Genomic DNA, 15706 nt, shown 5'->3' with positions numbered 1-15706 from the left:
GTGGGTGAATTGTGCAAACGCCATAGCACAGCAAGCATGGACCTTGCTCAGATCAAGACCGCAATCGTGGACGTTGTAAACACCTCACGCATTCTCATGCAGTCTATGCTGAACCAGGACCTGCAAAGCCAGGCGAGGAGGTGGCAGCTACGGCAGAGCAGTGACGAGAGTAATGAGGACATCGACACAGAATTATCTCAAACCGCGGGCCCCTGCGCTTTGGAGAGCCTGCTGGTAATGGGGCAGGTTCTAGCCATTGAATGCTGATTTTGGGCCCAGGAAACAAGCACAGATTGGTGGGACCACATAGGTTTGCAGGTTTGGGACGATTCCCAGTGGCTGTGAAACTTTCGCATGCGTAAGGGCACTTTCATGGAATTTTGTAACTTGCTTTCCCCTGCCCTGAAATGCCATAATACCAAGATGAGAGCAGCCCTCACAGTTGAGAAGCGAGTGGCAATAGCCCTCTGGAAGCTTGCAACACCAGACAGCTACCGGTCAGTCGGGAATCAATTTGGAGTGGGAAAATCTACTGTGGGGGCTGCTGTGATGCAAGTAGCCAAAGCAATCATTAAGCTGCTGCTACGAAAGGTTGTGACTCTGGGAAACGTGCAGGTCATAGTGGGTGGCTTTGCTGAAATGGGATTCCCTAACTGGTGGGAGGGCAATAGATGGAACCCATATCCCTATCTTGGCACTGGAGCACCAGGGCAGCCGGTACATAAACTGCAAGGGGTACTTTTCAATGGTGCTGCAAGCACTGATGGATCACAAGGGACGTTTCACCAACATCCACATGGGATGGCCAGGAAGGGTTCATGACGCTTGCATCGTCAGGAACACTACTCTGTTTAAATGGCTGCAGCAAGGGAATTACTTCCCAGACCAGAAAATAACAGTTGGGGATGTTGAAATGCCTGTAGTTATCCTGGGGGACCCAGCCTACCCCTTGATGCCATGGCTCATGAAGCCATACACAGGCAGCCTGGACAGTAGTCAGGAGCTGTTCAACTACAGGCTGAGCAAGTGCAGAATGGTGGTAGAATGTGCATTTGGCCGTTTAAAGGTGCGCTGGCGCACACTGCTGACTCGCTCAGACCTCAGCCAAACCAATGTCCCCATTGTTATTGCTGCTTGCTGTGTGCTCCACAATCTCTGTGAGAGTAAGGGGGAGACCTTTATGGCAGGGTGGGAGGCTGAGGCAAATTACCTGGCTGCTGATTACGCGCAGCCAGACACCAGGGCGATTAGAAGAGCACACCACGAAGCGGTGTGCATCAGAGAAGCTTTCAAAACGAGTTTTATTACAGGCCAGGGTATGGTGTGACTGTTGTGTTTGTTTCCCCTTGATGAACCCCCCCTTGATTGACTCATTCCCTGTAAGCAACCCACACTCCCCTTCGATTACAGCTTGCTTAAGGAAATAAAGTCACTCTCATTTAAAAATCATGTATTCTTTATTAAAAAGTCATTATAAAAAGAGGGAGAGAACTGACAAGGTATCCCAGGTGTGGTTTGGGAGGAGGATAGGAGGGAAGGAAAAGGCCACTAAAAATATTTCAAAGTAATAACAGCCTTTTGGTTGGGCTGTCCACCGAGGTGCAGTGGGCAGGTGCACAAAGCCTTCCCCCAAGCGTTCTTACACGTCTGGGTGAGGAGGATATGCAACATGGTGAGGGGTGAGTGTGGTTACACAGGAGCTGCAGCGGCACTCTGTGACCCTGCTGCTGTTCCTGAAGCTCCACCAGATGTCTGAGGATGTCAGTTTGATCACACAGCAGCCCCAGCGTTTCATCCCACCGCCGCTGATCTTCCTGCCGCCACCTCTCATCTCGAGCATCTCTCCTCTCCTCACGTTGGTCCCTCCTGTCCTCACGTTCACTGGCATTTTTCCTGTAATTTGATACCATGTCCTTCCACTCATTCAGATGAGTTCTTTCATTGCGGGTTACTTCCATGATTTCTGAAAACATTTCATCTCACGTCTTTTTTTTCCTCCACCTTATCTGAGATAGCCTTTGGGATGGAGTAGGGAGGTTTGAAAAATTTGCAGCTGCATGAGGGAGGTAAAAAAGGGAGAGAAGTATCTAAAAAGATACATTTTACAGAACAATGGTTATACTCTTTCACAGTGAACAACGCTATTCACCTTACATAGCACATGTGATTTCACTGCAATGTCGCATTTTGCATCTTAATATTGAGTGCCTGCAGCTCTGGTGTTAGAGATCTCACAGACGCAGGTCCAGGCAGCAGAATTCAGCTTGCACGCGGCCATGGTAAGCCATTGTCTTTCGGCTTCTGCAGCCTTCATATACACAGTGCCCTCCTTTCCCAAATACCAAGCAAAGCCTGTTCAGTGCTGCTTCTTTCCTGTTAACATGCAGCAGCAGAAACCACGCCCCCATCCAATTCTCTGGAATGATCGCTTTACCCCTCCCCACACCGCATGACTGGTATCATGGAAGATCCCTGCTAATCGCCCTCCTTCCCCCCCTACTGCGTGGCTGGTAGCAGGGAAGATCCCTGCTAGCAAAACGCAAAAAAGCTTAGTGCCATTACCCCCCCTCCCTTCCCCCCGCTTGGCTACCTGCAAGGAAGGATTTCTTTTAAGCAACAGGCAAACAGCCCAGTAGGAATGGCCATCTCTGTCCCCTTAATTAAATTCCTGAATTTCAATCAGGTTACCATGAACGATATCACTCTCCTGAGGATAACACAGCGAGATAAAGAACGGATGTTGCTTGAATGCCAGCAACCACCGGGACCATACGCAGTTAGGCTTTGTCATGCAATGATACTAGATTACTTGCAACATGCATGGCGTGGTCAAGTGTCCTACCATGGTGGACGGAATAAGGCTGCCTTGCCCAGAAACCTTCTGCAAAGGCTTTTTGGAGTACCTCCAGGAGAGCTTCATGGAGATGTCCCTGGAGGATTTCTGCTCCATCCCCAGACATGTTAACAAACTTTTCCAATAACTGTACTGGCCGCAAATGCATCCCAAGTCCTCAGGGCAAATAAATCATTAAAAAACGCTTCCTTTTAAATCATGTTTTATATTTACAAAGGTACACTCACCAGAGGTCTCTTCCATGGCTTCGTTGTCTGGGCTACTGGCTTGGGAGGGCTAGGAGGGTAATTTCGTCTGGGTGAGAAAAAGCTCCTGGATGTTGGGGAGAACGGAGTGCTGTGCGCTCTCTGCAAGCTTGTCCTCCTCTTCCTCCTCCTCCTCATCTTCCCCGTCCGCAGAATCCTCAGCCATGGCTGAGATTACCACCCCCACCTCGGAATCCACGGACAGGGGTGGGGAACTGGTGGTGGACCCTCCTAGAATTGCATGCAGCTCAGCGTAGAAGCGGCATGTTTTCGGCCCTGCCCCTGACCTTCCATTTGCTTCTTTGGTTTTCTGCTAGGCTTGTCTGAGCTCCTTAACTTTCACTCTGCACTGCACTGAGTCCCTGGTGTGGCCTTTCTCCATCATGGCCTTGGAAATTTTTTCAAAGGTTTTTTCATTTCGTCTTTTGGAACGGAGTTCTGTTAGCATGGAATCCTCTCCCCATATTGCAATCAGATCCAGTACCTCCCGTGCGGTCCATGCTGGAGCTCTTTTTCAGTTCTCAGGAGACTGTACTGTTACCTGTGCTGATGAGCTCTGCGTGGTCACCTGTGCTGGTGAGCTCTCCACACTGGCCAAACAGGAAATGAAATTCAAAACTTCACAGGGCTTTTCCTGTCTACCTGGCCAGTGCCTCCGAGTTCAGATTGCTGTCCAGAGCGGTCACAATGGTGCACTGTGGGATATCGCCCGGAGGCCAATACCGTCAATTTGCGGCCACACTAACCCTAATCCGATATGATAATACCGATTTCAGCGTTACTCCTCTCGTCGGGGAGGAGTACAGAAACCAGTTTAAAGAGCCCTTTATATTGATATAAAGGGCCTCGTTGTGTGGACGGGTGCAGCGTTAAATCGGTTTAACGCTGCTAAAATCAGTATAAATGTGTAGCGTAGACCAGGCCTTATTGTCTTTCCCTCTCATACCTTTCCAGCCCTTTTCGTTATCTACTGTCGTCTGTTTGATTTTAAGTGGACTGTTTTTCTCTTATATGATGCAGAAACATGAGTGCCTTTACTGGGGTCACTTTCAAATAAAATTGTATTATTCATATTAAACCAATATGGCAGCCACCGATTTTGAATGTTAGCTGCTGTAATGCAAGTCTCATACTGATCAGCTCCATTATTCAGTTAATTTTCAACAACAGATGTAAAGCTATAACAGGATGCACAGATGTCGCTCATGAAATTTATGATGCATTATTGCATTTAGCTACATTAAAAACATCAAATAAATAAAAATCTATTAAAATTAAATCTCTAATACAGTAAACCTCTGAAATAATTAACGTACATAAGGATGACAGCTACTGAAGGTCTGGTTCAACACCAAGCTGAAACATCTGGAACAGTCCATGACTGAACAATTCGTTTCCTGGTGCCTGTCTTCTCCAACATACTTTAATGTGCTTGGCACCTGCCAGCTGTCTATAAATTTCGATGAAGCATCAGTTTTGCTTAAAACTGTTCTGTTGGGTAGCATCAGGTCATTTGCTGAGCTTCCATCACAGAAACCTGCATATGATCATCACAGTAAACAATATGTTAGCACTGCTGTGGGTTGTGCATCTTTTTATCTTGATGCATAACTGAAGTTCAAATAAATTAACTAGCTTTTCTGATTAAAATCAATAAGCACAGGGTTTGTCTACACTCAGTAAAAGACATGCAGCTCTGCCATGGCTGGCCCAGGTCAGCTGACTCAGGCTTACAGGGCTCAGGCTTCCACACGGGGAAAAGTCTCAGATCTTGGGCTCGAGTTTGAGCCCAAACGTCTACCCTGCAATTTTATAGCCCAGCAGCCTGAGCCTACAAGCCTAAGTCAAGACGGGGGCTCTAAGACTCATTGCTGTGGATCATTTATAACAATGTAGACACACCCCAAGTATTGAACTATATACACAGCATATATTAGTATCAGAGTCTAATAAAATGTGGCAGATTGCTAGTAAGACCAAAATGCACAACTATTCATCCACAAACAAGCAAAGTGAAACTAAGGAAAAGAAATATTATTTTTGAAATGTAAAAGATGGAAGAAAGAAGGGGCACAAAGTAAGAGAAGGCAGAATTCTGCTCTTTGTACCAAAGGTGGGTGAAAGCAGATGTATTGCATCTAGAGCCTCCAGAAGGAATTCTCTACCTATGAGTTCTTAGGTACTAAGGAACTTAATATGGCCCCCATTAACATAATAACTTTGTGCCTCAAAATCTTTGATATATATAATCTCACAAACCTCTATGAAGTACTAAAAGAATTCCTCATGGATGCTCCTGGCATGGACTTCAGAGCAGGAATTATGTCACCACCTACACAGAAGGTGGAACATGTACCCTGCTCTGCAGCCAGTGAACTCTACCACCATTTGCTGGCAGTTAACTCTATTGCCACGCACGTTAGAACTTCCATAAGGATGTTAGTAGAGAGCTGGGACTAACATCCCACAGCCCCATGCATTTTATCAACCTCTGTGTAAAGGTGAAAGAGGAGGAGCCCTCCACAGTCTGTCCTGTTTGCCATAATGTACTGTAGCCCAACGGGGGCATCTGCCTATAGCATAAACCATCCATCCTCAACACCAACTGGTAGTCTCTGCTCAGGAGAGACTCACATCTGGAATGGCATGAAGATTGAAGGGAGGGATGCACTAATCCATTGGAAGAGCTGTTTAGGGCAGCTCAGAGAGTGACTGCCCATGCTCTGAGCACTCAGTTTCACAAGCACTAAACAAAAATTCATTAAAAAAATTAAAAGGACATAGAAGCAGCTCTTCGTTTAACCAACAATGCAAAAAGGGTAAATGTCATTGTGATATAAGAAGGAGTTCCCGTGAAATGTCTAGACGTACTTATCTGACACTGTATTAAGTTTTTCACACATACACACTCAAACATGCTGCTACCTGTGGGCTGAGTTGAACACCTATAGACTTCAGAGAAAGCATATTGAAGTGTAGCTTTTGGCACCCAGAGAGACATTAATATCAATCCTAAGCTGAAAAGAACCAGTCTTTTCTACATTCATTGCTCAGAAAGCAGCATCACATTTCATCTCTGTTTTAAACTAAAATAGTTGTGAACCTTGAAAGATCTTGGAACAGGGGCAATATTGTGGCAAGGCAGGAAAGATTATGGCAAGACATGTGGTCAATGTAAAGTAGCGAGGTGCTCCATCAATCACCTCTGGAAGCTATTTTTGGGGCCGTCAACTGTAAAAGCAACATGATGGACAAATCCACTATCCCATTTTTCTAGGAAGCACTGTTTGTTGCAAAGGGATTTTAGAAAGTTCCTTTTTCTCACAGTCTCTGTACTTATATGGACTAGTTCCAAAGATATTTGTCCAGTAATTCAAGAGGGATCTAATCCTTTCTCAATGAAAGGAGAATTGGCTCGATTTTATCATTTTTTACCCATACATGGGGCCAGATTCTTCTCTCATTGAAGCCACTGGCAAAACACCTATTGATTTCATTGGTAAGAACAGGCCTTTGGAGAGAAGAAATCTTTTGGAAGCTGCAAATAGTTCATGGGGAAGCTTATTTTTGGCTCATGCTTTTGTCAGCATAAAGAGGCCTTGTGAGGAGATGGAGTTTATGAAACAAAATGGGATGAATATGATGAGACTCACAAAGAGTTACTTTCCACAGGACTGTTGCAAGTCTCTCCCACCTTCATATCTTGCACAGGTGAGGAGTAACTCCCACTGTAAAAAAGATTTATCAAACAAAAGGCTGAAGCCAGACTGACGTGCTCAGTAGGCATTTTGTTTCATCACAGTTCTGCAGCCTGGCCAGGCTGTGTGGCTATGAAACACTAGTGTAATTCAGACTCAGCCTTGCCCTTCATCCCACAGCCAGCAGTCTGTGTTTGGGAGGGTCAGGGATAAAAGTGGGTCCTCTGTATCCAGTGTTGGGGTGTAGTCTCCCTGCTCCCAAAGTAGTATTGGAAATGCAGCTTTCAGCAGCAAACAGACCGAAAGATCTTCCCTCCTAGGAAATTACGGTATGGGGGCAGCTCATTCTATTGTGACCCCTCCAGTTCTGGAGCACATGTTATTGAAAGGCTCCTACTGAGGCACCCAAGTTCCCTTTATCTTCCTTTCTCCTTCAGGCAATGACCCTCATGATCCTCCCCAAACCCATGATGCCTCAACAGCTACCATTTTTTGGGGGGGAGGGGCAGAGGGTTCTCTACCTGAGCCCCCTATTGGCCAATTCCCTATTGTCTATGCTAGAGCTTGTTCCAGGAAAAAACCTTGTTGCCACCAAGCAGGAGCACCAAATAGCTCCCTCATGTGGGTGAAGTGGAGAAATTAAGAGCCATAGGGGCAAATCTGCCAAGAAAATATGGAGTAACCCTCTGCAGAAGAAGGGCTTGATGCACCAGCCTAGAAAGAACACACAAATGTCTTGTAACATTGTTAACAGGTAATGTGCATTGGAAATGTATTATTGAATTCCAGGATTCTCTCTGAGATAGCACTCAGGCTAGTTAAACAAAGAAATCCTGCAGGCTAAATATAATCCTAGGCTTAACGAAACATTTTATCTTTATCTTCTTGATTCTGTTTATTCTAAGTGAGATGGACATTAAAAAGGATTAGGACTAAGTCAGAAAAAAGAAAGAAAAAAGCTCAGAATAAAGTGAACATAATAATCAATTTTATACTGATATTAATTTCAAGCTCTCCTTCTCTGGGACATGTTACTGTCTGTGGGACATGGAACTTGACTGAGCTATCTCTGGTATTTGATACTGTGCTACACATATGTGCCCTTTCTGAAATTGGCAAGATAGAGTAATGATGAACTTTGTATTCCTGATTTCAAGCTCCACTTTACAGCAGGGGATAATTCAAATGTCAGAGTGGAGATTTATATCAATGAATATAGCACTATAGACCTAACATCTCATCCATACAACTTCCAGAAACAATGAAACCATGTGTACATACCATAGAAACCTAACAGTGATCATAATTTAAAAGTTATTAGCATACACACACACCTCTGAACTAATTCAGCAACAAGATCTATGTAGACTGCTTCTATGAAGTTAATAGCTATTACTATCCCTCCCATTAAATAAATACAGACCTTTGGAAAGTGAAAACAGCAGATTGTATTTCCTATCTGATGGATAGCAAACACTAAATCTATTAATGACCTTATTTGACACCAACGGTGGCATAATGTAAGACACATTTCATCCTTATGAGTAGGCTGTCTATTTGGACATTACTTCAGTGTTTGTGCCTGTGATTCAAATAGCCTAAATCCAAAGGCATAATTCCAAGAAAAAAATAATTGCACTTCAGCAGCTGGGCATCAAATTAGCATTTCAACAATTAACATGGTTAACAACAGTTCTATATTTACACTATTTAAACATTCACAACTATCTACATTGTTCTATGATCATCCTTTTAGGTTCCATACTGACACGTGTAAGCCTGAACCTGCTCAAGATATTATTCGTAACCAGGAAAAAGCTTCTCCCTTCTTCAGCAAAGCATTTGAACATTTGAGTGCTTACAGTACTCTCTACTTACCACATAGTCCCAAGACTTTTGGTTCACTGGTTGTATTTGACTCTATGATCACCATACCAGTGCTGTGAAACCACTGAATCCTGATATTTGTTGGTGTTTCAATTACATACATGAAGCCAGTGTCTTCAATTTTAAATCCATATTTTCTAACTGTAGGCCTGGCATATCTTGAATTTACAGTTATCTAAAAAAGATGGTATAAACAAAGGCACAGCAGTAATCTGAACATCTCATTATACTGGAAGCTATTCTTCTACTATATGTGATCACTATATGTCCATGAAACTTTTGGAATGAAACATGAATTGGTTTTGTTATTCATTGGAAACACATTCCAGGTTTTCCAAAATGCCCTGTGAACATGGTCTGACTTTTGAACCAGCCTAGCCCAAATTATGGTGTCAAGAGACAGGCATGCAAAACCTAGTCAACTCTTCTACCATGCAAAACTCAGCTGTTGCCATAACAAACTTTGATCATTTGTACAAAAGCACTCGATGAGGGGGCTAAAATGAAAACATTTGATTCTTTTCAAACAACTTTTAAGTCACTGATCGTTTGAGACTATCCTTACGATTTCTTCATACAACACTGGCAACATATTTGTCTGTAGTATAGGGTGAGTCACAACTGGGTTTCTTCTTTTTAAAAATATACTTTGAATATGTACACACAAGAAAAAAAAGCTCTCAGTTAGTTGCTATTGAAATAACCATCCTATCACTAAGGGGGATCACTCATCTAGGATCAAACTACTGGAAGAACTGAACATTTGAGATAATAAAAAGCTATGGTTTTATGGAAATACTTTCTGTAATAAGAACAAAACTAGGGAAATGATAGATAAATTGTTTCTAAATGAAATAAATCTATTCAAAATTTCTCATACACGTCTCTTTAAGGGGAGATGATTGGAGCTATAAGGGTACCCCCAGGACAGTGAGGTATGTCCAGCATGATTGTAAATGGGAAGCATTGTACAGGATACATGAATGAATTAAGAGTCTTACTAAAGATTCATGACTTATTTGTTGTGTGCTCTGGATCACAAATGGACTCACCCATTTCAATCTGTTGTTTCAATTTTATGAGTTACTTTCTCAAATTTCAAACTTTTAGTATTGTACAAACTCCATTGTGCATGCAGAGAAAAAAACCAATGAGCAAGTGTGTAATCCCCATTTGGAGGCACCGGAAAATTTCTGACAATGTATAATGTTAATAATTAAAACAGTATATAACAGGTTTATTATGCACCTTACACCGCTATCTATAATGTGTAGGAGAAAAAAAAACTGTGATCATGGAAGACTTCAGTTTGAACAACATATGCTTGGGGTGCTCATGCTGCCAGTACTAAAACATCCTGGGGATTTCTAAACTTTACAGATGACAATTTCCTAACTCCAAAAGTGTTGCAGCCAGCATGGGGGAACTATATTAGTAGACCTTCTCCTAACAGAAAAAGAGGAACTGATCACAGAACTAAAAGTTAATGGTAGCTTAGGTGCAAGTGATCATGACTTGATCACATTTATAATGTGCAAGCAGAATAAAGTCTAGAACCATAATATATATACACTTGGTTGTTTAATAGGGCCAATTTCACAAAGGTGAAAACAATTCTGAGCCAAATCAGCTGGAAGGAAGACTTTAAACAGAAAAAATGTGAATGATAATTGGGAAACATTTAAGGACACTTTATCAGATGCCTGTAATGGGGTCTACAAACCTCATGCTGAGCAGAGTCAGAAGGGGGAAGAGACCTTCTCCTGCTTACAGGCAAGAAGCTTGACCTCCCCCCACCCCCGCCAACTTCCTGTCATGGAGGCAGGCACCCACAGCTGCAACCAATAGGGAAAACAAAGCCTGCTATAAAAAGAGAGATCTCAGAGAAGGAAAGTGAGATAGAAAGGTCTGGGACAGTGAAAGGGTAACAGCCCTGCACTAGGCTGCCTCCAGAGAGGCAAAGAGACTGAAGCAGACCACTAATTAGAGGCCAGGGGCCAAGAACTCTCCTGACCAAGAGCCAACCACAGAAAGCCAGTGGGGGCAGTAGAAACCCTTCAAAAGACCACATCAAAGACTGGTATGAATGCCCAAAAAGCCATAATCCCACAATTGAGGAAGCTTGTGCTGGCTAAAAAAAAACAATGTGGTTTACAGAAGTGAAGGTAACAAATAAATAAATCATTTACAACAAATAGAGGAAAGTGGGGATTGATAGTAATTAATATAAATCAAAAGTTAGGAATTATAGAAATTGATAAGGGAAGCTAAGGGACAGAAAGAGAAAGCTATCACCAGCAGAGTTCAGGAGAATAAGAATTTATAATAATATATCAGGAAGGAAAAAGAATCTTAACAATGATATTGGTCCATTATTACATGGAAAAGGTAGAATTATTAATAATAATGCAAAAATGCAGAAATGTTTCAATAAATATTTCTATTCTGTATTAGAGGAAACAGAGATGATATATAGTCTCATCATATGGTGAGAACACTCTTTCCATCCCACTCGTATCTCTGGAGGATATTAAACAGAAGCAATTAGTTAGGCATTTTTAAATCAGTAGGCCCAGATAACTTGCATCGAAGTGATTTAAAAGAGCTGGCTGAGGAGCTCGCTGGACCAATAACACTGATTTTCAATATGTCTTGGAGCACCGAGGAAGTGCCAGAAGACCGGAGAAAAACTAATGCTGCGCCAATGTTTTTTAAAAATGTAAACGGGATGATCCAGGTAATTTTAGGCCTGTCGGTCTGACATGAATCCCAGGCAAGATAATGGAGCAGCTGATATGGGACCTGATTAGTCAAAAACTAAAGGAAGATAATATAATTTAGAAAATCAGCATGGGTTTTTGAAAAATAGATGCTGTCAGACTAACTTGACATGTTTTTCCCCCATGAAATTACAAGTTTTGTTGATAAATATAATAGCATTGACATACTATATTTGGACTTCCGTAAGGCATTTGACTTGGTACTTCATGACATTTTGGTTAAAAAACTAAAACAATACAAAATTTACATGGCACACATTAAATGCATTAAAAGCTGGCTAAGTCATAGGTCTCAAAATATAAATGTAAACGGCGATTTATCATCAAGTGGGTCTGTTTCCAGTGCGGTCCTGTGGGGATCAATTCTTGGCCCTATTATATTTAACATTTTTATCAATGATCTGGAAGAGAACATCAAATCATCACTGATAAAGTTTGTGGATGACACAAAAATTGGGGAGTTGTAAATAATAAAGAGGACATGTCACTGATTCAGAACAATCTGCAGTCACTTGGGAAACTGGGTGCAAGCAAACAATATGAATTTTAATATGGCTAAATGTAAATATGTAAATCTGTGAACAAAGAAATTAAGCCATACTTAGAGAATGGGGAATTCTATCCTGGGAAGCAAAGATTCTGAAAAAGATTTTTGGGGGGTTGTTCTGGATAATCAGTTGAATATGAGCTCCCACCAGGGCCAAAAGAGCTAATATGATCCTGGGATGTACAAAAGGGACTCTTGAATAGGAGTTGAGGGGTTATTTTACCTCTGTATTTGACAATGGTGTGACCACTGCTGGAATAATGTGTCCAGTTCTGATGCCCACAATACAAGAGGCATGTTGATAAACTGGAGGGGGTTCAGTGAAGAATCACAAGAATAAGTAAAAGACTAGAAAACATGCCCTATAATGATATAGAGTCAAGGAGCTCAATGTATTTAATTTAATAAAGAGAAATTTAAGGGGTGAGTTGATCAGTCTGTAAGTACTGTGACGGACTCAAACCAGTGGGGTACAGGAGTCTGATAGAGGGCAAATATACTGGTCACTGGGTGAGTAGCTTTCTGTTCCCTGAGTGACCAGAGCAGGGGCTGCACTAGAGTAATCAGGAACCTGCTAGAACCAATTAAGGCAGACAGGCTGATTAGATCACCTGCAGCCAATCAAGGCAGACTAATCAGGGCACCTGGGTTTAAAAAGGAGCTCACTCCAGTCAGGTGGGGAGGAGCTAGAGGAGAGGAAGTGTGTGTGAGGAGCTGGGAGCAAGAGGCACAAGGAGCTGAGAATGAGAGGGTGTGATGCTGGAGGACTATGGAGTACAAGTGTTATCAGACACCAGGAGGAAGGTCCTGTGGTGAGGATAAAGAAGGTGTTTGGAGGAGGCCATGGGGAAGTAGCCCAGGGAGTTGTAGCTGTCATGCAGCTGTTACAGGAGGCACTATAGACAGCTGCAATCCACAGGGCCCTGGGCTGGAACCTGGAGTAGAGGGCAGGCCTGGGTTCCTCCCAAACCTCCCAACTCCTGATCAGACACAGGAGGAGTTGATCCAGACTGTGGGGAAGATCACTGAGGTGAGCAAATCTGCCAATAAGCGCAGGACCCATCAAGATAGAGGAGGAACTTTGTCACAGTACCTACATGGGGAACAACTATTCAATCTAGCAGAGAAAGGTATAACACTATCCAATGTCTAGAAGTTGAAACTAGACCCATTCAGTCTGGAAATAAGAAATTTTTAATGGTATGAGTAATTAACTTTTACACAATTTACCAGGGATAGTAGTGGATTCTTCATCACTGGCAATTTTTAAATCAAGATTCAATGTTTTTTCTAAAAGACAAATTATCTTGGGGATGTTCTATGACCTGTGGTATACAGCAGGTCAGATTAGATCACAATGGCCTTAGAATCTCTTATTCTATTAAGGGGAAAGTAAAATACTATGTAAATAGCAAGAGAGAACCAAATAAACAAACAAAATCCCCAAGAACTTACTTTTCTGTTTAAACGATCAACGATGATTTGGTTTGACAAATATGTTAAATTCAGCATTGCCAGGCACAGTGAAGTCAAGTTTAAGTGACTCTGCAGAGAAAGCAAAAATTTTGAAATTTTGTTAAAATGTGAATATTTTTACATGCTAATTATTTAGTATTTTTAAGTAATGGGACACTAGGGGCATGTTCAGTTTTTGAAAGAGGAACACATCTGCTGAATGAAGTTTATACAGATTAACTAAGAAGAATTTCTTTCTTTGTATGAGCTATGTTTGTGGAACAATGTTCATTTAAATAACATTCCTTCAGGATGTCTACATTAAATGTGTCAATTTATTATGTTCTGGAAAACTGTGTTAAACCATCACATTTCAAAAGCTGAAATACAAGGAGTTCATACACAGCAACACCACTGATTAGGGGCATGGAAAAGAATCACATGAAGAGAAACTGAAAAGATTCAAACTGTTTTCCTTAAGGAAGACACAAATATGAGGGGGAAAGATAAACGTACACAAAACAACAAGTTTTCTAGGAAAGTCGTATCAGGAATGTATGCATAATTCTATTTACCCTCTTGTAACACAAGAATTAGGGATATTCAATGCAACTGATAGGTAGCAAATTCAAACATCATAAATGAAAATACTTTTTCACACACTGCATAATTAGCCACTGGAACTCATTGCCACAAGATATCATTGAGTCCAAATACTCAGACAGGTTTATAAACGAGCCAGATATTTATATGGGTAACAAGAATGTCCATTTATAATAGTAAAGACTGGGGAGGAAACAAAGGGTTTGGGAAGTACAAACTCTCATTTTCAGGTCATAAGCCAATGTCTAAACTACTGGGGATCAGGACAGAACTATCCTGGGGGGCAAGTTCTCCTGTAACTGCTTCCTTCAGGGTTTCTTGCACTCTTCTGTGAAACAGCTGGCACTGGTCTCTTTTAGAGAGTAGATACTGGGCTAGTTGGACTGCTGGTCTGATCCAGTGTGGCAATTCCTGTGAACCTTTGTCTTTGAAGTTTGAGTTTGGCAATTTGCAATGCAGAAGTCTCTGCATTAAGCTGTTGAGATTCATATATTCTAAGATGCAGGTAGCCTGCAAATATATGACAGGGTGAGAGCCCAGAGGGAGTTCACGTGTTAATTATCACCCTGCAGACTTCATACAACAGAATGTAGAGGGGATCACTACGGTCTGTTTAATTCTAAATACAGGAGTTTCCCACTGTGAAGCCATATAAAGAAAGATACACAAAGTTGGCATTTACTCTACTGAAGTGTTTAACACATTATTATAGACCTGGATAGTTGTGTGTGACACATATATGTAATCATTTAACCTCTCAATATTTCAGTTCTGCCATCTGTACTATGAGGTCAACACTGACTAACCATTAATCCTGCAGTAATGTCATGAGAAATTATGCATATGCAATAAGGTGAAAAAAGAAAAGCACTATTCTTTTAAACAGAGATATTTAAAATGTATTTTAATAATTTGTAATTTAAAAATCCCATATTACTTTATGTATAAGCATATACAATAAAAACTTCATAGAGTAAACTTTTATTCACTGTACTGTTTAACCTTGTTTAGCAAGCAAGGGCATAAAGAATAAAAACAGAGTTAGTTACCATGTTGGTGTTTCGGCAGTCAAGGATATGGATGGTTATAGTTTCATCTTGAGTTTGGCTAATAACGTAGGCTGCCTCTTTAAATAAAGCCAAATGATTCCCATCAAAGCTTACAAAGCTCAGATCAGAGAAAAATGTGCAACGACCTAGTTAAAAAATAAATAAAATAAAGACATTTCCTAACTTATTTCCTTGTTTTGGTGAGCAATATAAAGTATGCAAATAAAATTGCATAAATGTATGATTTAATCTTATTTCCTCTAAGGGTTTACTAACTCAGCAAAACATTTTCAGCTATTTTTTTGTATTTTTGTGCTATTTTTTGGACAGTAAAGATCTAAATTCTGCATGTTTCAATAGGAGCCTCTTGCAGGCATCCAAGAATAGAATTTGACTCATACGACTAATACAGATATAGTCTGTGGATTTTCATGGACCACAAGCTACTAAAAGTTACGGAGCCACTACAAGTAGGAGTCACATTGGACCTTGAGTTGCTTCCCCTTCTAGTTTTGCTCCTGGACCGGGAGCTCTAGTGGAAAGTTAGCTTCCTTTCCAGCCCTACTGCTAAAGTATTTGTGCTTCAAA

General features: G+C 41.5%; 1 protein-coding gene across 1 annotated transcript in view; it reads right to left on the bottom strand.

Annotated features, from left to right (window-relative positions):
- OTOG (otogelin) overlaps nucleotides 1-15706 on the bottom strand; it is a 175218-nt gene that overhangs the window by 35474 nt on the left and 124038 nt on the right. The window contains exons 38-41 of the mRNA XM_030560499.1: nucleotides 15119-15264; nucleotides 13467-13556; nucleotides 8676-8859; nucleotides 4416-4636 (exon numbers count right to left, since the gene is read on the bottom strand). Coding sequence (XP_030416359.1) covers nucleotides 4416-4636; nucleotides 8676-8859; nucleotides 13467-13556; nucleotides 15119-15264 — 641 coding nt within the window. The remainder of the gene's footprint in view (nucleotides 1-4415; nucleotides 4637-8675; nucleotides 8860-13466; nucleotides 13557-15118; nucleotides 15265-15706) is intronic.

Source organism: Gopherus evgoodei, chromosome 4, assembly GCF_007399415.2.
Source record: "Gopherus evgoodei ecotype Sinaloan lineage chromosome 4, rGopEvg1_v1.p, whole genome shotgun sequence".
NCBI classification, from domain to species: Eukaryota; Metazoa; Chordata; order Testudines; family Testudinidae; genus Gopherus; species Gopherus evgoodei.
This window is presented reverse-complemented; position numbering and strand designations above follow the sequence as displayed.